At 41.4% G+C, this 25,286-nt stretch overlaps 5 protein-coding genes across 5 annotated transcripts; 4 read left to right on the forward strand and 1 right to left on the reverse strand.

Annotated features, from left to right (window-relative positions):
• Positions 1-523: 523 nt before the first annotated feature.
• Positions 524-6,566, forward strand: LOC104729468 (double-strand break repair protein MRE11). The gene is made up of 23 exons (XM_087488082.1): positions 524-804; positions 1,161-1,201; positions 1,606-1,741; positions 1,861-2,018; positions 2,173-2,263; positions 2,382-2,501; positions 2,582-2,650; positions 2,736-2,827; positions 2,920-3,022; positions 3,121-3,228; positions 3,348-3,410; positions 3,482-3,553; positions 3,647-3,724; positions 3,877-3,939; positions 4,029-4,089; positions 4,543-4,625; positions 4,768-4,881; positions 4,995-5,072; positions 5,163-5,234; positions 5,343-5,575; positions 5,686-5,809; positions 5,954-6,154; positions 6,276-6,566. The coding sequence occupies exons 2-23, from the start codon at positions 1,194-1,196 to the stop codon at positions 6,306-6,308; spliced, it is 2,160 nt and encodes a 719-aa protein (XP_087344208.1). The 5' UTR covers positions 524-804; positions 1,161-1,193; the 3' UTR covers positions 6,309-6,566.
• Positions 6,567-7,183: 617 nt separating this feature from the next.
• Positions 7,184-8,275, forward strand: LOC147949099 (uncharacterized). Its single transcript, XM_087477854.1, has one exon. It carries the CDS (start codon positions 7,184-7,186, stop codon positions 8,273-8,275), a length of 1,092 nt encoding a protein of 363 aa, XP_087333980.1.
• Positions 8,276-10,028: 1,753 nt separating this feature from the next.
• LOC147949100 (uncharacterized) lies at positions 10,029-12,683 on the forward strand. Its single transcript, XM_087470023.1, has 3 exons — positions 10,029-11,103; positions 11,180-11,709; positions 11,790-12,683. The coding sequence occupies exons 1-3, from the start codon at positions 10,029-10,031 to the stop codon at positions 12,681-12,683; spliced, it is 2,499 nt and encodes an 832-aa protein (XP_087326149.1).
• Positions 12,684-16,626: 3,943 nt separating this feature from the next.
• On the reverse strand, positions 16,627-18,915 carry LOC109126939 (uncharacterized). The gene is made up of 2 exons (XM_087470032.1): positions 17,737-18,915; positions 16,627-17,598 (listed from the first exon to the last, which is right to left on the reverse strand). The coding sequence occupies exons 1-2, from the start codon at positions 18,913-18,915 to the stop codon at positions 16,627-16,629; spliced, it is 2,151 nt and encodes a 716-aa protein (XP_087326158.1).
• Positions 18,916-23,491: 4,576 nt separating this feature from the next.
• On the forward strand, positions 23,492-24,232 carry LOC147949101 (uncharacterized). Its single transcript, XM_087470038.1, has one exon. It carries the CDS (start codon positions 23,492-23,494, stop codon positions 24,230-24,232), a length of 741 nt encoding a protein of 246 aa, XP_087326164.1.
• The last annotated feature ends 1,054 nt before the right edge of the window (positions 24,233-25,286 follow it).

A 25,286-nucleotide genomic window follows, 5' to 3' on the forward strand; every position in this document is an offset into this window, starting at 1 on the left:
AATGTTATATTTTCAAACAATAATAATATCTCTAAAATATTTTATAACATATCATAAAAATAGTTAAATTTTAAAGTTTTTAGTTTTTAGAAATGCATCATTTGTAATTTGATAATTTGACAGATTATTAAAATAGGAGAACAAATATTATTATTCATAAATTTGAATTTATGTATGTCATGTGTATAAGTCAATTTGTTTATAGTATTTGTAATTATTTTCAATAATATTTTCTAAATATTACAAGTTCAACTCCTAAACCATAAAATTTACAACATCGGAAAGTATAATTTTATTTTACAAAAATTATCTCAATTCATAATTTTAAAAATTTAAACAATTAAAAATATTTCTATAAATTAATAATTATTAATTTACAGTATAAAATAATAATTATTAATTTGATAAATTAATATTACTATAAATTAATAAAATGTCTTGGTTCTAACATTATTAATTTATAGAGGTTTTACTGGAGAATAATTATTGATTTACATGTTAACAAGCAAACCAAAACCCAACCGAAAACTAAAATTGACAGAAATTAAACTTTTAAAAGTTTGGGAACATTAAGATAAAACGAAACTAATAAGGAGGATTATATATGTAAATATATTCACCTCAGTACAAGTTTTCGTCTCCCTAATTTGGGTCTTCTTCTTCTTCTCTCTTTTGCCTCTGAGCTTTGAAAATTCCCCGCGCCTGTCTCCTCCGATTCTCAATCTCGCTTCACTCCGTCGTTGTTCTCACTGTTTCCGGTCACCGGAGCTCCGTCTCTTCACTTTAATCCCTTACAAAGACCAGGTTAGGGTTCTATATCTACACTGGCTACTGAGGAAGTGCGAGAGAACTAAAGGAAATTTCTGGAATCAGTTCCTAATGATTTAAATGGTTAAATGGAGAAACTCGTTATTGGATTGAACAATAAGCTTTATTTTATAGCCAATTTTGGAGTTTTAGTTTTGTTTTTAGGAACTTAATGGCGATTTTTAATTATATCGAAGGTTATATCAAGTCCACATTCTTTAGGGTTTTAGCTGAATGGATTCAATCAATGATATGTTGGGCTTGATTCTTATCTGAGAACCTTCTGAGATTGTTTCTCATTTGTTATATTTTGTATGTAATATTTTTTCGTTTTGGTCCATTTTTTTTTTCAGGTTTACTGAGCTGCAAGCACTTGTTATTAGATCATGTCTAGGTGAGCTTTTGCCTTCTTTGTTTTTGTTTTTTCTCACTCTTTCATGGATACTTATAAATGTTTAACTATGATGATATGCAAAAGATGAGAAAAGTATGCTAGGACTCAAGAAATGGATGAGAGGTTTTTTTTTGGGTCTTGTTCTATGTCTGCGTCTGCGAGCTGTGGTATTAATGTGAAATGTGTCATCTAAGCTCTATCTTTCCGTGTTCAGTGATAAACAAAAATGATTGTTGGACGTTAGTGTTGTGATAAAAATCGTTTCTCTATTCACAAATTCCTTAACTTAGAGATTGTGAATGTATAGATTCAATGCTGAATGTTGCCATCTCTACAACTATTACTTTTGTTTTTTCATGAAAAAAATTACGAGTGTCAGTGTGTGTGCTTGTAAAACTTGACAGGGAGGATTTTAGTGATACATTGCGAGTACTTGTAGCGACTGATTGCCACTTGGGCTACATGGAGAAGGATGAAATCAGGCGGCATGATTCGTTTAGGGCTTTTGAAGAGATATGTTCTATAGCGGAGGAGAAACAGGTTTGGATCATCTAGATAACTAGTGAATGATAGTTTACCTGACACAAAATATTCAACCAAACTGCAAGGGAGGACTCTAAGAAAGTTTCATTTCATCTATTTTCACTCTTTTGAAACAGGTGGACTTCTTACTCCTCGGAGGTGATCTTTTTCATGAGAATAAACCCTCTAGAACTACACTTGTCAAAGCCATTGAAATTCTTCGTCGCCACTGTCTCAATGATAAACCAGTGCAGTTTCAAGTAGTCAGCGACCAGACTGTAAATTTTCAGAATGCGTGAGACTCTACTCTTTTGTTAGAAAATATTACCAACTGAACTAATTAATTGGCAGATTGAATCAAATTTGTGTATAATACATAGTTTGTTGTACACATGGCTTTTCAAGATATTGATTAATCTCTATTCCTTAACATTATTATCTGGCTACAGGTTTGGTCATGTAAATTACGAGGATCCACACTTCAATGTAGGCTTGCCTGTGTTCAGTATTCATGGAAACCATGATGATCCAGCCGGAGTGGTACATAACTTACATCTTCATGCTCTTGTTATGCCAGCTCATTTGAATAGATATGTAAATGCATTAGTTAGTGAATGCACATTTAATTATATATGTTCTATTTCGCTTCTGGCAACAGGACAACCTTTCTGCAATTGATATTCTTTCCGCATGCAACCTTGTGAACTATTTTGGAAAGATGGTTCTTGGTGGTTCAGGTGTTGGCCAGATTTCCCTCTACCCTATACTTATGAGGAAGGTTGGTGTAAAGAATTTTTAACCTAGACACCTGTCTCCCCCATACTTCTTGGACTATCATTTAATCGAATAAATGTTCAGGGTTCAACAACCGTGGCTCTCTATGGTTTAGGAAACATCAGGGATGAACGTCTCAATAGAATGTTTCAGGTAATCCAGAGGATGCTCACCTTTTTCTATACAATTAACACAATTGTTTATGGTGTTAATTGTGTTAATATTTATCATTTCACAGACCCCACATGCTGTCCAATGGATGAGGCCTGAAGTACAAGAAGGATGTGATGTATCTGACTGGTTCAACATTCTTGTGCTTCATCAAAATAGGTTGATATCATTGCAATAATATGTTTAGATCGTTTTCTTATCCTTTCTATATATGAAAGTTTGATTCTGTACTCATATGCTATGACTTGCAGGGTGAAATCAAACCCCAAAAATGCAATAAGTGAGCACTTTCTTCCACGGTTCCTCGACTTCATTGTGTGGGGACATGAGCATGAATGCCTTATCGACCCCCAGGTCCATTAAAATTTTGATTTTTGGAGTTATTGCTTTTAAATAAGAGTGAGGCACAATGTTCATTGCCTCTTTGAGCTAAAAGCGATAAACTTTTGAAGGAGGTATCGGGAATGGGCTTCCACATCACACAACCAGGATCATCTGTGGCAACGTCGCTTATTGACGGGGAATCAAAGCCAAAGCATGTTCTTCTCTTAGAAATCAAGGTTCTTCACCAAACAATCTAAAATTTTCATATTCACTTTGTTCGTACTGCTTAATCTATATACTTCATGTATAGCTTTTTGCCTTTTTAATGAAGCATGAGTGAAAACATGACTTACAGGGTAATCAATATCGTCCTACGAAGATACCTCTGACATCTGTGAGGCCTTTTGAGTATACAGAGGTAAAGTTTGTTTTGCTTATATATGTTATGGTGGTGGTAGACTTCTTTGCTTACATATATTCAGAGTGCAGATTGTTTTAAAGGATGAAGGTGATATTGATCCCAATGATCAAAACTCAATTCTCGAACACTTGGATAAAGTGGTAACTATTCCCCTTTCTCATAGTTCATGTGGACATTTTCTTTTCTCCTGCCTCCTTAGTTAAATTTCTCTACTATATCTACAAAACTGTTAGGTCAGAAATCTAATAGAGAAAGCCAGCAAAAAAGCTGTTAACAGATCAGATATCAAACTTCCATTGCTTCGAATCAAGGTAATTTGTTTCCAAGTTTTCTTCACTCTGCTGCAACTTTTAGCAACACTCAACCTTTATTTCCCTACACAATTAGAGGCTAGGCTCTGCCAGTTTGATGCAGAGAATATTAAATGACTAAAGAAAGACTAAGATCTGGTTGAATCTTTCAGGTAGATTACTCTGGATTTATGACGATAAATCCTCAAAGGTTTGGACAGAAATATGTGGGAAAGGTACCTAAAAATTAGTTACTCTGACATGATGATGACCATGCGTTCTAGAATGTTGGGCAAACTTATGACAAAATCTCACATACTTTCAGGTTGCAAATCCCCAGGACATTTTAATATTTTCCAAAGCTTCTAAGAAGGGTCGGAGCGAAGGTATGGGCATTAGTGTATTAGCAATGTATTAAATTATTTCGGGATTAAATTGTTGCGTTTGCTTTTACTCTAGCTTGGAATTGCTTATTGATGGGTATAAGAGGAACTAGCAAGCTACAGAATCTGAATTATAGTAATGGAGAACAACATGGGCCTATGATAACCTCCTTTGCTGTGTGGAGCTTGATATTGATGTATTGAGTCTAATTTTAATTCTGTTTCACTATACTTGTTATAATGTTTCCCAGTGAATAACCTGTAGCATCAGAATTCTGCCAACCCTACGGTTTATCTCTAGTTAGCATATTGGATACTTAATGGAAGCAGCATTTCTATAATTTGTTGTCTAGTGAATTGTATACGGCAATGATGCATGTCCTGGTAGTAGCACAGTTGGACCATTTTAGTGCGTTCTTGTCTAGTTATTATATATTTTGATCTTCCATTTCACAGCCAACATCGATGATTCTGAGAGGCTTCGTCCAGAAGAACTAAACCAGCAAAATATAGAAGCTTTGGTAGCTGAAAACAACTTGGTACATCCTGCAACCCTCTTTTCTTATGATTGTGTTATTATCGTCTACCTCGTAGAACTTCGCCACTGAAGGATATAGACTTGGATAGTTACCTAATGGGCACGAGTACACTATGGGATGATCGTTCTATCCTCTTGTGCAGAAAATGGAGATCCTTCCAGTTAACGATCTGGATGTTGCTCTGCACAATTTTGTGAACAAAGATGATAAACTAGCTTTCTACTCATGTGTTCAGTACAATCTTCAAGAGACTCGGGTGTGTAACTTTTTTTTATAATTCACCATTCGAGACTAATTCCTGCATAGGATGTATATATATTAGCATGTCCTTATTATCGTTTATGATCAATCTCTTCCCATTTTGTACAGGGTAAACTTGCAAAGGATTCAGATGCCCATAAAATTGAGGAAGATGACTTGATTCTTAAAGTGGGAGAGTGCTTAGAGGCAAGAAAGATTTAATGTTTGGTTACTTTCTGCCGCAAATCAATGGGAGTCAGTAGAACATCAATCTGACTTGCATTATTGTTTGTGCAGGAACGCTTGAAAGATAGGTCCACTCGGCCCACTGGTTCCTCACAGTTCTTATCCACTGGACTGACATCAGAGGTTTAAATTTTCACTCTTAGAATTTCCTTGCAGATTCTGATTTTATACTCACCTCTCTATCTTGCTCTTACTTACTCGCAATGCTATTTCTACCTGATATTGGTACAGAATTTGACGAAAAGAAGCAGTGGCATTGCGAATGCTTCGTTCAGTGATGATGAAGACACGACTCAGATGTCGGGTTTAGAGCCTGCCACTAGAGGACGGAGAGGTTCATCGACTGCTAATACATCTCGTGGTAGAGCTAAAGCCCCAACCAGAGGAAGAGGCCGTGGTAAGGCCTCAAGTGCGATGAAGCAGACCACTCTTGATGGTTCTCTTGGTTTTCGCCAGTCTCAACGGTAACTTTTAAATTACGTTTAACCAGTTTAGGGTAGGATTCAAGGACGTGGAATGCTTTGATTGTCATCACTGGCTAGCTAATGTTACGTCCCTGATTTGTCTTTCGTAGATCTGCTTCAGCTGCTGCGTCAGCTTCCTTCAAAAGTGCTTCCGCCATTGAAGAAGATGATGTAGATTCTCCTTCAAGCGAAGAAGCAGAGCCAGAACATTTTAACAAAGTTGACAGCACTTCGGTATGGACATTTCTTACACCGTTATTTATTCACTACAATTAGAAAGCCCGTGTAGTTTACATAAAAGCATATATCTCTTGGCATTGTTATCTCTCTATTATAAGTAAATATGCATCATGATTCTTGTGTTGATATTTATTAAAGGAGGACGATGAGAACACTAAAGGCAAAGGACGTAAAAGACCAGCTGCTACTAAGAGAGGCAGAGGTAGAGTTTCTGGGACTTCAAAACGTGGTCGAAAAAACGAAAGCTCTTCTTCACTACATAGGCTACTCAGCAAAGATGATGACGAGGACGAAGATGATGAAGACATAGAGAAGAAGCTTAACAAATCTCAGCCTCGGGTTTGTTACTCACATCTATTTTCCATTGTTTTGATGCTTCGTGCTCATTGGCCGGTTTAAGCAAGTTCTTATTTACCATTTGAGATCAAAGCTCACTTCATAGTACAATTTTCAAATGCAGGTTACAAGGAACTATGGAGCTCTAAGAAGATAAATTCATATCAACCATGAGCTCTGACATCACAACCCGCAAGGAAGCTTCATCTTTCTGTTCTTTTCTAACAACCTTCCAAGCGAAATAACTTCTAAAAGAAAAAATCTGTTCGTTTCTAACGCTAAAAAAAGAAAGAAAAGAGTGTTGTGAGCTGTATAGAGTTTTTTGCTCTGTTAAGGTTTTGTTGTTTATGAATGAGACAATACAATTAATCAACAAGTTAGGCCATTAATTTAACATCTATCTTACCTTTCAACATTCGATTAGAGAGATCTTAATTTTTTTTTTAGTTTCTTGGTTTGGTTTGTTTTAAAACCTCTTAAAATGTTTCCGCAACTTGTTTTGTTAAATTTCATACTTTATATCCTAAGCATACAGAAATGTTGCCGCAATGTATTTATATTTTGAGGTGAAATGTGGAAAGGGGCCAATTGTACAAATGATGACAACATCTACAGCGATTTCAGATGTAGCTAATGTCCTCAATCACCACCAATAGTCATTCAAATCAATACAACTACAAAATGTGAGACATCGATCGAGCCATACAATGAATACAACAACCTAAACCCAAATATAAATAAATATATTTCTTATCCCGATAACGTTTTGCTCTCAAATTCTTTTAGCAAGATTTGTTTCCACTTCCAAATAAACTCCAAAGAAACGTTTTGCTGTCAAATTTTCTTAGCAAGATTTGTTTCCTTGTTCCAACTACACAAATAAATTTCTGAATATCCAAACAAAGTATTTTTAAAAAATTGTGTCAGACAAAAAAGCTTGGCGAGCAAGGCCATATTCATTCATCTGTATTTAATATAGGGTTTTAAGTGGAGAAGATTACCAAATTTTCCATAAGGGTTTTCTCTGAGAACATGTCTCTGCTTCTTAGCCAGCGGCTCTCGAGGCTCCGCCTAGGTAAACCAACTCTTCTTACTCTCTCTAATAGCTTCTCAACTTCTTTGCTGGTGCAAACCCCTCCTTGTTCCATCATCGGCGCTACTCCTCGTGGAGAACTCACCGTTAGATATTTTAATGAAGGTGACTCCACTACTTTGGAAAAGAAAGTTCCCGTGGAGTTGGTGTATAATCATCTTGGTGATTATGCAACAGTAACAATAGGGGCATCTCATGGCTGGGTAGCTACATTGAATAAAAAAGATGGAATCCTGCGTCTCCATGATGATCTAAACCCAAATGCATCGTATGTATTCCCGAAATGCATTCCCCTGCCTCCTCTTGTTACTCTGCCTCGTTGCCAAACCCAAATCATCACCAACGTGTCAATGTCCTCGCCTTCTCCTGATGATGATGAAGACTGTGTTGTGGCTGTCAAGTTCTTAGGACCTCAAATCAGCTTCTGTAGACCGGCTCAAAGCAACTGCGAGTGGACCAACATCAGAATCGAAAACCCTTGTTTCTTCAACTCACGTGTCGTGTATTACAAGAACATGTTTCGCCTGCTTGGATCTGGAGGCCACCTCATCGGATCATGGGATCTCCACGCACAAGTGCAAACACCCATGCTTCAGAGTTTGTGTTTTGATAACCATAACGTTCCCAAGCTGACAGAGAAACGGAAGCTTATGGATTCGTGCTTCACGAGTGAACACTTGGTTAACTCTCAATCCACTGGTGAAACATTTTTGGTTAAGTTGTACAAGAGGACCTTATTAGAGGGTGTTGCTAAATTGAAAACAGAAGCTTCAATGGTGTTCAAAATCGACCAAGAAGGAAACACGTTTTACACGAGAGACATTGGAGATCTCTGCATTTTCCTCTCACAGTCTGAACCTTTCGCTGTCCCGGTTTCTTCCTTTCCCGGGGCTGCCAAGTCCGCTAACTGTATCTTAATCTGCGAAGCCAACGAAATCGCAACGATCATGTTGGCAGCTTACTCACACATCATTACTCGTAATCAACTCGAAGTCTCGGCCCCTTACTATATTCCACCTCAAAATATGTAGTCTAGCTACTAGTTTTTGGAATCGAGTCTGAGTCTGAGTCTAAGAGTGCTTTTCTATCTTAGAAAATAGACTAGCTGGCTGCTTCTAGATGTCTCCAACCCTCTTGAGGTGTGGAAGTGTTGTTTTGTTATATTTTGGCTTATGTACTACACTTTAGTTGGAGAGAACTCAGTAATCACATGTATTATTTACATATGTATTATAAAAATCGTGAGTAAAAAAAATCATGTATTAATATTTGAAATAGTTTAACTTGTGAACAAGAAATTGTATGTAACATTGTGACAGAAGTGTGTTATATTCATATAACTTCATATGTTTTTAATTTTGGATTAAATGTGTTTTTTTTTTCTAGTTTGGAATAGTTTTATATTTTGTTTAAGATTAAAATAGGTGCCTAACATATATATATATATATATATATACTTTATGTTTTAGTTTTGCAAATAAATTCATTACCATTAAGAATCAAAACTTTAACACATATCACTAATTTAAGGTCACTTTTGAAAGTATTTTTATAATTTGATATAGTAAATGGGGCCCATTTTTTGAGAAAGCATTAACTGTTGGATTTGGGTATACACTTAAAATATCAAATAAACAAAAACAATGAGATAAAAAACGAGTTGGTTAGAGTAACTTACTTATCACAGTAATACATAACTTTTGCAATTAATTTATATGAATCTTTCTTATGGTTGAGTGTTGATTTAGTGACCCATGGGTGATTTGAAAAACTTAAGATATACCTACATCAATAATATTTAGGGAATCATTTAATTGCTTGCTTGTACATCATCTGATCTCAAATCAAATAAAATCAATTTAACTTTACAGTTCTGGTGTTCAAGTTCAACAATAATAAAAAATCATCATGCAATATTAATTAAGTAAGTAGATACTTTAATCAACATTCATTGATTATCGTCGTAGAATAGGATCATGCATTTCTAAAAACTCACATCCCGACTCTTTCATAATAAATTTGTTTTTTATAAAACTACTGTTGATGATGGGATCAGTCACAATTAATATGTTTAGTTCGGTCAAGGGAGGGTCGAAGTTTTCTTATATTATATTGAAGTCGAGACACAAAAGACGGGCTTTAACACGGCTTAGACGAGTTACAAAAGTAGGCGAGGATAATAGGCGAGCTGTTCTCTCATCGATTCTCCGAGTGGTTGGTTCCAGAACCGTTGACTTCTGCTTGGACGAGCTGAGGCTTTCGTTCTTACTGTACTGCTTCTCTTCCTTTTTCCCCCGATCCCCTTTTTACGCAGGCCGTACGTCTGTATTTATAGGGAATCGTGTCGGTTCGTCTATGTAAAAGACCATAATACCCTCCCTTCCCTTGGGGGCTTATTATGAACTTTTCCTGAGCTGGGCCTTTTGTTTGGGGTGTGGATCCACCCCCAACAGTAGTCCCCCCCCCCCCGGCCTTTAGTTCGTAGTCTTTAGGCGAAGAACAACCGTGAAGGAGCGAAGAGTCGCGCGTGAAGGAACGGTTCCCAACTTTTGAGGTCGAATCGTTGTGTGCGGTGATCGACGCGCATGAGATCCAGAAATCGTACCGTTATGGGGCGCGTGTCGTAATGATGACGCTTCCAGATCCTTCGTCCTTCTCCTATAAATATCACTTCTCCATTTCTCTCATTATCTTCTTCTCTTGTTTTTCGGTGCTCATCGCTCAGGTATTCTCCCTTCTTCTTATCTCGTCGTTATTTTGCTTTTAGTGTGTCATACTTTTACTATGAACTCCCCTCGATCCCACTCGTCCGATCTATCCGCCGAGAGCCACCTTCGACGAGCGACGACTTCCAAATCTGATGGCTCTAGTAGGTCTGTTTGCCGGGAAGGGCGTTCTCGGAGTCCCTCTGATTCGTCTTCGGCGGGTTCAGACATGGCTCGATTTGAAGAATTGAGACGTCGTCTCATTCCCGGGTCGACAGTTCCAAGCTCGTCGGGTGTGCCTTGCAGGATTCCTTCCCTGATCGACGAGCCTTCGATCAACGATCCATCCTTTCCCGAGTTGGACAACGTTCCTTTGCCGACTGCGAACCTTTTCTCTCACATGCCTCCGTCGACGTTGAAACCGGACGCGGCGGCTGATGCGGTTCGCATTGGGAAATTAAACACCAAGCCGAGAATTCTGATCCCAAAACCGTTTCAGCGTCCCTGGGATGCTCCTTCCGGCTTTATTTGCCTCTCGGAGAAGTACTTCACCGAGTGCGGGCTTACCTTCCCTTTGCCGTCTTTCCTGATGACATACTTTGCTCGTCGAGAGGCGGCCATTTCTCAATTTGCCCCGGCGACCTTTCGAAACGCTGTTGGTCTTTCTATTATGGCCGAAGCTGCGGAGGTTAAACTCACTTGTGATCATTTGGAAGAGTTGACATGTCTGAACCCGTCGAGCCAAAACAAAACTCCTGGAATTTACTATGTAGCGTCGGGAAAGAAGACGACGCTTGTCGAAGGTGCCAAGGGCAAAACATATAATTGGAAGGGCTCGTACTTCTTTCTTGAAGTCGGTGAGAGGGTTTTGGAGGATCCGTCGATTCCTTGGTTTTCTGGGTGGAACCCTTCACCCGTTAGCCGACCCTTCTTGCCTAGTTATCTTTATTCGCACTGTTCTCTGGTTGTGTCTAACCTTTCCCCTTTCTTTTTTTTTTTTTTTTTAGTTGTTGTTCCAAGGTGTTTGCTGCCATACCCTTCTTCATTTCAGGCCGAGATAGATGCAATCAAGGTTTTCTGCCCTTACGTTTGGCCAGGTACCGAGCCGAAAAAAGGTCGTTCAAGGAAGACATCTGATCCTCGAAGAAAAACAGGTACACCCTAGCATAGTTGAACCCGTTTTTTGCTGCTCCTTGAGTTTGAAATTAATTTCGTCGCTTTGTGTTGTAGCCGGAACGATGGGTAAGATGAACTTGAGTGTTCCCAACGCGTCTGCTCGTTATCGCCGAGCTCCGGAGCCGTTGCCTCGTTCCGCTCTTCGTCATGATGCTCGTCCGGGTGCTAATCCTCCAAGCTCTGGTTCGTCAAAAAGGGTTTCTCCTTCCTCTCGTCAGGTTGTGGACGACCCTTCGAGAACGCGTCCAAGATCCCTTCCCCCAAATCCTCACGTTGGTCCAGAGGAGACACTTCCAAGGAAGAAGGTGGATGGGACTCCTGGTCGCGTCGCCGAGGTGCCGAAAGATTCTCAGAAAAGGAAGGATGGTCCTGAACAAGAGCGGTCTGCCCCACCAAAGAAGTCTAAGTCGGTAGACTTTAGCTGGAATTTTACGCATTCCTCTGGGGCTCGTCCTTTTCCAGATGATTCGCAGTCATGTGCCGAGTTATTTCGGAAAATCCATTTTGGTGAAGGTCGTCTTCCTGCAGTTGAGAAGATGAAAGAGGTTGATGCGGTTACCGAAGTTGCTCAGGCGTCTTTTGAGGTTTGTCAGTTAAACCAACTTGCTATGAATGTTCCTTTACTCATTTTTCTTATGATTGTCTTTTCCTTTCTTTATCATAGTTTATTGCGCGTATCAATCGTATGGCGTCTCGCTACGAGCATCGTGTTCGGAACTTGGAAGGGGAGCGTTCTGGGGCGTCGAGTGAGAGGATCGAGCGCCTTGAGGCGCAACTGGGGGAGGCGGTGCGGTCTAACCAGAGACTCAGCGACCTTGTGGCCAAGCTCGAACATCACCGGAGCGGGTTGATCACGGAACGAGACTCCCTTTCGACGAAACTTGAGGAGTCTGAAGTTGCTTGTAACGGTCTGAAGCTCACCCTTAACTCGGAGACGAGGAGGCTTAGGGATCGGCGTGACGAGTATGGGCACCACGAGCGAATCAACGCTTTTCACGAGGTGGCTGGTCGCGTGCAGAGGCTCTTATCGAAGCACAAAAGTTACGCCGAAGCGGTTGAAGCGTCGCGGGAGAAGTTCCTCGAGTATAACCAAGCTGTTGGGAACGTTCAGATGCTCGAAACACTCGTTGCCGAGGGTCGGATTTCTTTACTTGATGAGGGGATTATGGACCAAGTTACGGCCGTGATGAGCCAACTGAAGAGCGAGGTTGAAAAGGTCGATCTGCCGGACATTACCGAGGCTGACTTCGACATGTCTCACATCTTTGCCGGGCCTCTTCCCCCAATTCCGACTTGGATCGCCTCCCCAATCAGCGGGAATACCGAGGTTTGCAATGACGAGGGGGGAGATGACGGGTCAGAGAGTGGGGAGATTGGGGGTGAAGAACTGGACGAGCAGGAGAAGGTTGACGATCGTCCTTTTGATGGAGTTGAGGTGCAGGCCAACGACCACCCTTCTGATGAAGTCGAGGAGCAAGGTACGGACCTTCCTGCCGAAGGACTGCCACGTCCGTCAACTCCCGGGCATGAGTCGCCGGTTGTTGGCTTAGTTTCGTGATTCTTCTATTGTCGCCGTCTCGAGGGGTCGGCTCCCTCGTATTATCTTTTGTTTGCCGTATTTTTAGGGTTGGCTCCCACGTACTTTTATGCGCCGTGTTTAGGGGTCGGCTCCCTTGAAAAACTTATGCTCGTCCTTGGGGTATTTATTGAGTTTCATTTAATCCCCCCTTGTTTTAAACGCTCTTCTTTTTTTTTTTTTTGAAAGTTTCGCCGAGGTCCGGCTTCGCTATGATCCCTGTCGTTATGTCTTTTCCCTTTTTTTTTTGTGTTGTAATGGGGTCGGCGCCCGCACCAGACTGTTGCACCCCCCTTTCTTTTTAATATAGCGAAATTTTATGTTATTATTTTTTGAAAGTGCGACTCATGATGGTCGGCTTATCCTCTTTTTCCTCTCTCTTTTTTTATATCTTTTTTTGCGAGTTGGACTCGGCTTACATAACCAGGAGCGACCGTTAATAGTCGGCCTACCCTTTTGTGCGAGTGCGACTCGGCTTAAAATAACCAGGGGCGACCGTTAATAGTCGGCTTACCCTTTTGTGCGAGTTGCGACTCGGCTTAAAATAATATGTCGGAACGTCGGGTCGTTACCGGGCCAGGATAATGATTATAATAACTTGCAAACGACGACTCATTCTTATGAAAAAGAAGTTTTATATTTTTGGCGGCTGTGTCTCGTAAAACGGGACTGCCTACGTACCCTCCGATCAGGAGGGATCAAGCCGATCGTAGTTCACATTTACATGATTATTCGAATTGTAAAAAGGATGAGCTGGACATAGCCGAGCTTCCTCGATGGTTCTAGTAATAGTAGCGCTTGAGATGCATCGAATTCCAAGACCTCGGTACTGGTTCACCGCCCATTTTTAAGAGTTCGTACACGCCGGGATGGACGACCTTGGATACTAGATATGGACCCTCCCAATTGGCTCCCATTTTTCCGGCATCTGGTTCGGCAGTATTTTCAAAGACTTTACGGAGGACGAGATCCCCTTCGTCGAAATGCCTATTGTGAACTTTCTTGTTGTAGTACTTGGCTGCGGCGAGCTGGTAGTTTTGGATTCGTAGGAGTGCTTTGTCTCGTTCTTCTTCCAACTCGTCGAGTCTATCCATCTGCATCTGACTATTGAGTGCTGTGTTTTGGACGAGCATTGTTCGTTGGAGGCTGGAACTGCCGACCTCAGCGGGTGCCATTGCTTCCATCCCGTAGGCTAAGGAGAATGGGGTTTGGTTAGTGGATGTCCTTGGGGTCGTTCGGAAGGACCAAAGTACTCCGTCAAGCTCGTCGGCCCAGGCACCCTTCTTGGCGTCTAGTCTTTTCTTTAGGCCATCGAATTGCAGGGAGATAAACTGCGACCCGTTGTCAGTGATTATCTCGTACGGGAGACCGTGGCGACAGATTACATATTTCCAGACGTAGAGTTGGACGTCCCTTGCTTTGATATTTGCATAAGACTCGGTCTCGACCCATTTGGTGAAATAATCGGTGAGGACGAGTATATATCGCTTTTGTCTAGAAGTTGGTAGCGGGCCAATGATGTCCATCGCCCAGCGCATAAAAGGGTAAGGAGCTACTCCGGCTCGTAGGAGTTCAGTCGGCTGATGAATAATGGGGGCGTGTCGCTGGCATTTTTCACACTTGGCGACCAACTTTTCGCATTCGGATATCATCGTTGGCCAGTAATGACCATGCTTCCTGATTCGCAGTGCCAAGGCTCGGCCACCTGAGTGATTTCCTCCAACTCCTTCGTGCATTTCCATCATGACGCGCTCGGTGTCGTCGCCGTGTATGCAGAGCAAAAGGGCTCCTGACACCGTCCATCGCAACAAATGATCTTTCATTAAGGTGTAGTGGGTGGCCTTGGCTTTTAATCTTCGTTTAGCCCATTTGTCTGTTGGCACGTCGCCATCGGCCAAGTATGCTCGGATTTCGACTCGCAAATCTGTCACGTCGCTGTCTGATGCAGGTTCGCATCCTCGGCGTGACCTCATCGTTCGATAAGTCGTCCTAATTTCGTTGGGCTGGTGGAGTGCGAGGCAAGTCTCGGGGTATGTTTCGCTTATGCTCGGCGTATCTATGCTTTCTACCGGGATGATTCGCCAAAGGTCGGGATCCGATGTTGAAGCGAGTGCTGCCAAAGTGTCGGCCGGGGCATTGTCTCCTCTGGGAATTTTGATGAGCTCGAATTCGTCGAAGCGTTTTGACAAAATCCTAACGACATCAAGGTAGGCGGCCATAGGTTCGCTTTTGGTGTCATATTCTCCACTGAACTGATTGGCGACGAGCTGAGAGTCGCAGAAGGCTCTTATCCGCTTGATCTGCATTCCGTTGGCGAGCTTTAGACCGGCGATGAGTGCTTCATACTTGGCGACGTTGTTGGTTGCTTGGAATCGGAGACGGAAGGATTGCTCCAAAATTTCACCAGTCGGCGAGGTTAGTCGAATCCCTACTCCTGATCCAAGATGAGAGGATGCTCCGTCCACATGCAGGGTCCACCGGTCGTCTGACGGGTCAATGGGTGTTGGTTCGGCTTCCCCAAACGGAAGTTCGATCAAAAAGTCGGCGAGTACTTGGGACTTCACAGCCGGACGAGTACGATACTCGATGTCGTACTCACTAAGTTCGATTGCCCATTTCGTTAATCGACCCGATTGGTTCGAGCTGTGCAGTATAGACCGTAAAGGCTGGTTGGACAGGACAGCGACAATATGTGACTGAAAATACGGTCGGAGCTTCGTTGCGGACGTGACGACTGCTAGGGCAACCTTCTCGACTGTCGGGTAGCGAGTTTCCGCGTCGTCGAGTGATTTGCTTATGTAAAAGACGGGTCGTTGCTCTCCTCGATCGTCTTTAACGAGTACACCACTGACAGCCGACTCTGAGACCGCAATATAAAGAAATAAGATTTCGCCGAGCTCCGGCTTCGCTAAGATCGGTGGGGTCGATATAGCTCTTTAGCTCGTTGAACGCGCTGTGACAGGCTTCGGTCCACTCGAACTTGCCCTTGGTTTTGAGAAGCTGGTAAAATGGTAGACACTTGTCGGTCGATCTGGATATAAAACGATTTAGGGCGGCGATCCGTCCGGTTAGTCGTTGAACTTCTCTGGCATTCTTTGGTAGTGGCAAGTCGATGATTGCCTTAATTTGCTTTGGGTTCGCCTCGATGCCCCTTCTGGTTACCAGGTACCCAAGGAATTCGCCAGACTTAACTGCAAAGGTGCATTTGGCTGGGTTCAACTTCATCCCATACTTGTTTAGGGTGTCGAAACATTGTCGGAGATGAGTGATATGGTCCTTTGAACGTTGAGATTTGACGAGCATGTCGTCGATATAAACCTCCATAGTCCGGCCAAGTTGCTCGGCGAACATTTTGTTGACTAGCCGTTGGTACGTCGCTCCTGCGTTTTTCAGGCCAAAGGGCATAACTTTATAACAGTAGGTCCCTCTATCCGTGATGAACGACGTTTTTTCTTGGTCGTCCTTGTGCATTAGAATCTGGTTGTAACCAGAGAAGGCGTCCATAAAAGTTAATAGTTCGTTGCCGGCGGTTGCCTCGACGAGTTGATCAATTCTTGGCAATGGGAAACTATCTTTTGGACAGGCTTTGTTAAGGTCGGTAAAATCGACACAGACTCGCCACTTTCCATTCTTATTCTTGACGACCACCGGGTTAGCTAACCACTCGGGATATTTCACTTCTATAATTGACCCGGCGCCAAGAAGTTTGTCAATTTCGTCGTTCACTGCTTGTGACCGTTCGGGACCTAACTTGCGCCATTTTTGTTTGACCGGCTTATGCGTTGGGTCGGCATTGAGTTCATGGGTTGTGACACTTGGATCGATCCCCTTCATATCGGTCACGCTCCATGCAAACGTCAAGATATTGGTTTTGAGGAAAAGTATCAACTCGTTTCGCATGGCGGCTGTTATCTCTGTACCGATTTTAACGCATCGTTTCTTGTCGTTTTCGTCGAGGTTCACCTCCTCGACCGCGGCAACGCCCTGCTGGACGGCAGTCGGCTTTCTGTCTGTTGGTGATGCGCTGTTGTCGCCCTGTCGGGAAGTTAACGCACTGATGATATGTTGTTGGGACGGCTTTCATCTTGTGGAGCCATGGGGTTCCAAGGATGACGTTGTAGATCGTTGGCTTGTCGATAATCGCGAACCGGAAGTATCTGGCTATCCCCCCAACGAAGATTGGTAAGGTGATGGTGCCGACGGACATAAGATGATCCCCGTCGAAGCCCGTTAAAGAGTGACATTCTGGCATAATGTCCCGTTCGCCGACTTCCATTTTGGCCAACACGTCTCTGAAGATGACGTTGACTGAGCTTCCAGTGTCGATCAATATTCTCGTCACCTCGCTTTCGCCGATCAAGAGTTCGACGACCAATGGATCGTTATGCGGTAAATCCAAACCTTCTAGATCTTTTCCGTCGAAAGTGATTGGCATGCCTACAGCCTCGAACCTTGACGGCCAAGATTTCGTCATTTCAGCTTTCTTAGTATAATCTCTGATCGCTCTGACCAAATCGTTGCATCCGGCTAGCCCGCCTATTATCATGTTGATTCGTCGTATCGTCGGAGGACGTTGGTCGGGCTTGTTGTCTGTATGCGGTCGTTTTTCGTTACCGTTGTCTTCGCGCCGTTCGGCGAGTAGGTTTTGAATTTCCATCTCGTCTTCGCTTTGGTCGGCTAGTACCTTTGAATTCTTGACGAATTTTCGAGCGATATTTTCGGCGCGCTTGGCGTTGCTTCGTCCAGGTCGGGCTGTCTTGCTTCTGTCGGGCTCGACGACTATTGCCCCTTTCTTGTATCGCTCCATCAAGACCTTCTGGAGGTAATGACACTCGTCAGTTGCGTGGGTGATACTCTGATGGTAGTCGCAGTACGGGGTTGCACTATTTTCACCTCCCTATTTCCGTATATACTTGTTTTTGCCGATCGCAAAGGTTCGGCGAGTTCGATCTTGGTTTTTGATGAAGTGTTGTCGAGGCTCGACGTAATCAACTTTTGGAGCTGCGGCTACAGGCTATTTGGGTATCGTACTTGCCTCCGAAGAATGCTTCTTAGCATTGATAGCTTTCTCTTCCTCAAGCCCAATGTGTTTTGCAGCTCGGAGTAATGCCTCGGCTACGGTCTCGACATGCGTTAAAGACAACTCTTCCTTGAACCGAGATTCATACCAGAGCGCATTTCGAAGTGCGACAATTGCGGCAGCGTCCGGAATTGAAATGTTGATGTAGATTTCCTTGAATCGCCCTATAAAGGACCGAAGCGATTCTCCCTTGTGCTGAGTTAAGGCATATAAGTCGGCATGGGAATTCTTATCCTCGATCAAAACAGAAAACTGCTTCAAAAATTCGGTTATCAGCTCCCTGATACTATCGATTGATCCGGGTGGGAGTCTCGAGAACCAGCTCAATGCGGTTCCTGTTAGATGCTCGGCAAAAACTTGACAAGCTCCAGCGTCGTATTCCGACGGGCTGAACTGTAAAGGACCGAGGGCTACGCCAAAGGTGAGTAAGAAGTCTCGCGGGTCGACCGTTCCGTCATAGTGATCCAACCGTGGCTTGACTGCTCTTCTGACCGTCGTTGTAGCGAGTCTTCGAGAGAACGGAGTTCGCTGTGTTGCTTCGAGCATAAGTCCGACTTCGGGTGCCTTGTCCGTTGCTTTTTGAATCATTGCGGCCATTTCTTTCATCTGCTCTTTGATTTCTTTTAGCTTGGCGTCCTTCGTTAGATCAGTTACGTCGTTATTTCGCTCGATAGGGTGCTGGGCAGGATTACGTCCTAATCCGCTGGTTTGCACATACGATCCTGGCGTTGTTCTTACCGAGGTGAAGTTCATTGGGTTGAGCCGAGCGTTGTTGAGATGGTTGATTTCATCTTGTGAGTTAAATTGTGCCGCGGTGAGTGCATCCAATCGGCTGTTGGTTCGCTCTTCTTGCTGGTCAAGGCGTGTTAAGATTCCGCGGAACAGCTCGTCAATACTTGAGACGGGCTGATTGCTGAGCAAAGTAAGCTGCGTTGGGACCTGTGTTGGTTCTACGGTCGCTGGGGTCGTCAGGTTTGTAGCTATGACAAAAGTCTCCGGGCTGTCTACCGTCACGACCTTTCTTGGAGCGTCTGGCGTGGGGAGGACTGCCTGGTCCGGTTGTTCCATCGCCGGGGTAGTCGTCCCCCCCGACGAGCTTCCTTCCTTTCTCTTTTCCTTGTCAATTATTGTCATCTTGTCTAATCGGTGTAGGTCCGTTTTTCAATCTTTTTTTTAGAAAACTTTGACTTGGCTCCCCTTACCTGGCGCGCCAAATTGTTGATGATGGGATCAGTCACAATTAATATGTTTAGTTCGGTCAAGGGAGGGTCGAAGTTCTCTTATATTATATTGAAGTCGAGACACAAAAGACGGGCTTTAACACGACTTAGACGAGTTACAAAAGTAGGCGAGGATAATAGGCGAGCTGTTCTCTCGTCGATTCTCCGAGTGGTTGGTTCCAGAACCGTTGACTTCTGCTTGGACAAGCTGAGGCTTTCGTTCTTACTGTACTGCTTCTCTTCCTTTTTCCCCCGATCTCCTTTTTACGCAGGCCGTACGTCTGTATTTATAGGGAATCGTGTCGGTTCGTCTATGTAAAAGACCATAATACCCTCCTTTCCCTTAGGGGCTTATTATGGGCTTTTCCTGAGCTGGGCCTTTTGTTTGGGGTGTGGATCCACCCCCAACAACTACTATTTCACTACATATTGCCGAGTCATATACTATTAGTTTTTTAATAATTAGTTTCTAAGTTTTTCTTTTGGTAAACAAATATTTAAAAAAAAATTTCAAATACATTAAAACCCATTACATAATCTACACATAGTGTTCGCAAAATATTCCATGCCTCGTTAGAGTTTACTAACCCGAACGCCAAGGCTTTATATATAGACGTCTCATTTAATTTGATTTTTAACATAATTTAATTTTTTGTGAAGTTCTTTCTGCAAAAATATTGATTAATGAGTAGAGCAACAACATCGAAATGTCAATAGATCAATATATGGGACCACATCATATTAGTCAGAAAGGTTTTTGATTTTTGAACAAACTTTGAACAGTTATAATTAGTTTGGCGGATTAGAGCATTAGTGTAATACTGACAAAGTTTAATCTGCTACCTTTAGCCACTTTGTAGGTTAAATTTACGATTTTTTCTTAAAAAATGTTTATTGCAAAAATTGATGGCCTTTATCAACCGATACAATAAGTCCATTTTGAAGATTGAGCGAATCCTGGTAAGATTGGAGAGGGCGGGGGGAAATCCATAATCGAAATCTTTAACCAGAACAAAACCAAATTTGTTGTAAGTCGTTTGATTTCATCATTTTAAAATCTAATATATAAATCGAACCAGAACCAATCCATTCAAATTAACCAAACCAAGTCGATTAGACTAAATTCATTAAATTATATACTTTATTATAAGTTTTTTTTGTCAGTCTTACATCCTACTAGTAAATGGCCTCCGCCACCACCGTCGGTCGAGAGCCCTCCACAGCCAACAGAACTGGAGAAAGAGATTGAAAAAGCGAAGACCCTTATTGACAACTTAACCAAAAGCTATATTGGTATTTCTGAGAAGCTCACTAAACTCGAGAAGAAGATGATCAATAAAGCTGACGCTGAGGCTCAAAACGATTTGCAAGAAAAAATGATCGAGTTGATAGAGAAAAAGGAAGAACATGAGAAGGAAATCACCAAAGTGAATGAGATGTTGGCCACACTCACGGCAAATAAAGATGACTAATGCTGTAATAGTTTCAATCTATTTGCTTTAGTTAAGTTAACTAAAAAAAAAGATTATGGCCTGATTGGTGAAGACTTTTAAGACTTTAAAAACATTTAAAAGTTTTTAAAGCATTTTATTCGTCAATCAGATTTTTATGAATTTTTTTATTTTTAAAAGTTTTAACTGTCATTTTAATTTTTTTCTTTTTTATTTCCCTTCTTTTTTAAAAACTTCAAAATGACGCTTTAAAACCAACAAATTTTAAAAATTTTTTTTTTCTTCCTCCGTCATAATTAAAACTCTATATAAATTTATATATATTTTTGCACAAATTTTTTTTTATACATTAATTATCAGCATTTTTTCCTTTTCTTTTGACATCCATCTTCACAAAATTATTATTTTTATCATCACTTATATATTTTCTTAAAATTTTGTTATTAATAAAATTACAGTCACAGTTTTTTAAGTTTATTTTTAACAATGAGATTTTAACAGTTAAAGTATCTACAATCAAAGTCTCTTCAGCCAAATTTTATATAGCTAAATTTTTACAATCAAAATCTTTACAGTCACAAATAACAGTCGTTACCAATCCGGGCCTATATCAGTTATCTAGTTAAGTTAACTAAAAAAATTTAAGATTATGTTAGTTCTATATATATATATATATATATATATATGTTTGTCATATCTCCTTTTTTCTTTTCTTGCTTAATTAATGTCTAGAACTTAATATAAACCTACAAACTCAAACTATAAGCCCTAAAACCAATATATCCTAAAAATAATTTTAGTTATGTTATAATAATGATTAAAAAGAAAAAATAAGAAGTATCGGAAAGCAATAAATAATTCTAGGTTCGTATAGTTACAAAACTTTTAAGCAATATCCAAAAGAAAAATACACAGTTGATGTAAGTCTGTAGTTTTAAGACTCGATCGCTAGATGGAATCTTATTGCATGCAAAAACAAATATTGCAAATATTCCCTTTATCTTGAAATAATTTGGCTTAATTTATATAAACATTCTAAGCTTTTCTTAATGATAAGTTTGTATCTATTATCAGTAAATTTTTTATTTTTAAATGATAATTAATTCTGTTCTTGATCATAAATAAGCTTCGTTTTATTGTTTATGGTTTATGGAGAAACTCGTTGATGGATGGAACAATAAGCTTCGTTTTATTGTACGATTGTGTTCTTTCTAGTCAATTTCGAAGTAGTGTACAGTTTTAATTAGTAGACCTCATTAAGACAAAGAAAAGTTTAAATATACATACAACAAGTATGCATAGTATACATGACGGTAAACAAAAATGCTCATGATCCAACCAAATACAATTAGAACTATCTAATATTCTCATGTAGTTATCGCTTGATTGTCTTCTACATGATGATTCTACCTTTTTGTTGATGTGAGTCGTCAAGTGACGATTAATCCACGAACTATTCATCAACGCCTCCTTATAAGCGCCCTTCATGTGTCTATACAATTAAAAACATTTAATATTTCATGGAGCTATCGTTTGATTATCTTCTAAATGATTATTCAACGCCGGCCACCTTATTTTTGCGTGTATGCTTGATTCGGATTCATGAAAATTTGGATATAAGGTTAATTAGTGGATCTCCAATCCAAAATTATCAGCGTTAGCGTAACACAAAAATTGTTATATTATTATATCTCTAAGTATTTTCGATAAAGGGGATATATACCTATTTGTTTATGAGTCAACGATTAATCCAACGCCTTATAAGCCCTTCGAAGGAAACATTTAATATTTCATGTAGCTATCGTTTGTTTATCTTCTAAATGATTATTCAACGCCACTTTTATTTTTGTATTCACGCTTGATTCGAATTCATAAAAATTTGGATATGAGGTTAATTAGTTGATCTCCAGTCCAAAATTATGAGCGGTAGCGCAACACAAAAATTGTTATATTATTATATCTCTAAGTATTTTCGATAAAGGAGATATATACGACATATATTCTTAAGCATGGAGTTTATATTGTCAGCATATAAAACCGAGTTTATAAAATAGAAAAAGTGGAAGATAGTAATATGTGTTTGGCATGTGGAAGATAGACCGACACCAGCCTAGTGTCGACCAACACTGGTTTAACGGTGTCGATCAACACTACCCCATAATGTCGATCGATGCTGCTTTACTGGTGTCGACACTCCCTCTGTATCCGCGATTCAGATGAAAACGAGAGTGAATCTCGCTCCCAAACTCCACCAAATCGTCCAATACTCGAGACCCAAGCCTTATACATCCGTAGGAACCTGTAGCAATCAAACCCAGTAAGAAAAACACACAAACACAGCAACAAACAAGAAAGAACAAGGAATCACATGCTTAGATTAGCCATGGTCATGCACTCACCTCTTTGCAGGAAGATTCTGACCAACATCAACGAATCTAACCCTCCTAGCAAGCTTCTAACTCCTTACTAGCCTTGGATCTCTCAAGAAACAGCAAAGAATCTCACCAATCTCTCTCAAAAGCTCAAGAACAATGCTTTTCTCCCTTTTCTCCCAAAAACAACAAAGCGGCGACAAAATAACTTCCCAAAACCCTTCTTGCGTCGAAACCCACTTAAGTATCCCGGTTCAATGGTTTCCCTAAACCAAACCGAACCAAATCGATTAAAAACTCAATATGGTCGAACCAGAAAACCTTGGTTTACCTTGGTGTCGACCGACACCACCCTTGGTGACTTGGTGTCGACCGACACCCACCCCCAAAACGCGAGTTTGGTTTGCGGGCGTTACAATTCAGATTAATTGGTGGCAACTTGTCCAGTGGGAAGGTTGTTAAAGGGTGAGGACCGAGGTTCAAGGAACGCCTGGCGCACCAATAGCCTACTGGTGGATTGGGATATCCACAGTGATGGGTTAGGATCGATGCCCTGCAGGGCCAGCTTGGGATCCGTTGGGGCGGCTAGCAGTGAGGCTAGTGGGATCCATGGGACGGGTTGTTATAGATTGTGCCAAAATTCAATGGAGACTAAGAGCACTGGGCGATGCTCATGGAGAATCTGCTCAGATCCAAGGAGTGGTGGGATCTCATTGTGTCTGGGATTCCACGACAGGAGAGAAATGTGATCCTTACAGGACCACAGAGAACGGAGTTGGCGGAGAAGACTGTCACCGTCCACAAGGTGAAAATTTACCTGTTTGCTTCCATAGATAAGACGATTCTCAAGACAATTCTGAAGAAGGAGACGTCAAAGGATCTGTGGGAGTCAATGAAGAGGAAGTATCAAGGGAATGATAGGGTTCAAAGTGTGCAACTGCAAAGGCTGCGCAGAAAATTTGGAATTCTCGAGATGAGGTATGGAGAGACGATCAATGGCTATTTCTCAAGAGTGATGGAGGTTACCAACAACATGAGAAATCTGGGAGAAGATATACCGGAGCCAAAGCTGGTAGAGAAGATTCTAAGAACTCTAGTGGAGACGTTTACATACATTGTATGTGCTATCAAAGAATCAAATGACATCAAGATGATGTCAGTGGATGGACTGCAAAGCTCATTGATGGTGCACAAGCAGAACTTAAGCAGACACAGAGGAGAGGCGCATGCCTTGAAGGTAGAAGGTCAATGGAGACCTAGTTATGGTAGAGGCAGAGGAAGCTCTCCAAACCGAGGGCGAGGTCAAGGTGCTTACCAAGGTAGGGGATGTGGAAACACCTTGAAGGAGATGGTGGAGTGTTACAAATGTCACAAGATGGGGCATTACAAATCCGAGTGTCTAGACTGAGACAGAGAAGCTACTATGCAGAAATGGAAGAAGAAATGGTGTTGATGTCATATGTCGACATTAAGAAGGGAGAAGAGGAGCATGTCTGGTTCCTAGACCTGGTTCCTAGACTCAGGATGCAGCAATCATATGTGCGGCATAAAGGAGTGGTTTGTTGAGTTTGATGACACTTTTCGACAAAATGTCAGACTTGGTGATGATCGAAGAATGATGGTGGAGGGAAAGGGAAGCTTGCGTTTGGAGATCAATGACACCATCCGAGTAATCACATCACTTTACTTTGTGCATGGTCTAAGAAACAACTTGTTTAGTCTAGGTCAGTTACAACAAAAGGGACTACGAGTTATCATTGAAAATGATGCGTGTGAAATCTGGCACAAGGAGCAAAAGATGTTGGTAATGTACTCAAACATGACCAAAAATTGAATGTTTGTGATTCATGCTGTAGTGAGAAAAGCAAAAGAAGTGGAGGAGAGCAAATGTCTGCAAGTGATCGAAAAGGCAGAACAAGAGATTTGGTCATCTCAACTACAGAGGTCTAAAGACTCTAGCTGAAAAGAAGATGGTCAATGGGTTGCCAGTTGCAAGTATAGAGGAAGCAGAGACTACCTGTGATGTCTGTCTTAAGGAAAAACAGAACCGTGATAGCATTCCAAAGAGGAGCGAGTGGAGAGCATCACTAGCACTGCAGTTGGTTCACAATGACATATGCGGACCCATTTCTCCGGTGTCAGAGAGTGGGAAGAGGTACATTATCAACTTCATTGATGACTACAGCAGGAAATGTTGGACATTTTTGCTGTCAGAATAATCAGAAGCCTTGCAGACCTTCAAAGAGTTTAAAGCAGAAGCTGAAAGAGAATTGAGACTAGCTCTGGTGTGCTTAAGAACAGACAGAGGAGGAGAGTTCAATTCTAAGGCATTTGAAGACTACTGTAAGGAGAGTGGAATCAAGCGCCAGCTCACTACTGCATACACACCACAACAAAATGGTATTGCAGATAGGAAAAACAGAAGTGTCATGAACATGACAAGGTGTATGTTGTTGGAAATG

This window comes from Camelina sativa, chromosome 2 (genome assembly GCF_030686135.1).
Source record: "Camelina sativa cultivar CO46 ecotype springtype chromosome 2, ASM3068613v1".
Taxonomy (NCBI): Eukaryota; Viridiplantae; Streptophyta; class Magnoliopsida; order Brassicales; family Brassicaceae; genus Camelina; species Camelina sativa.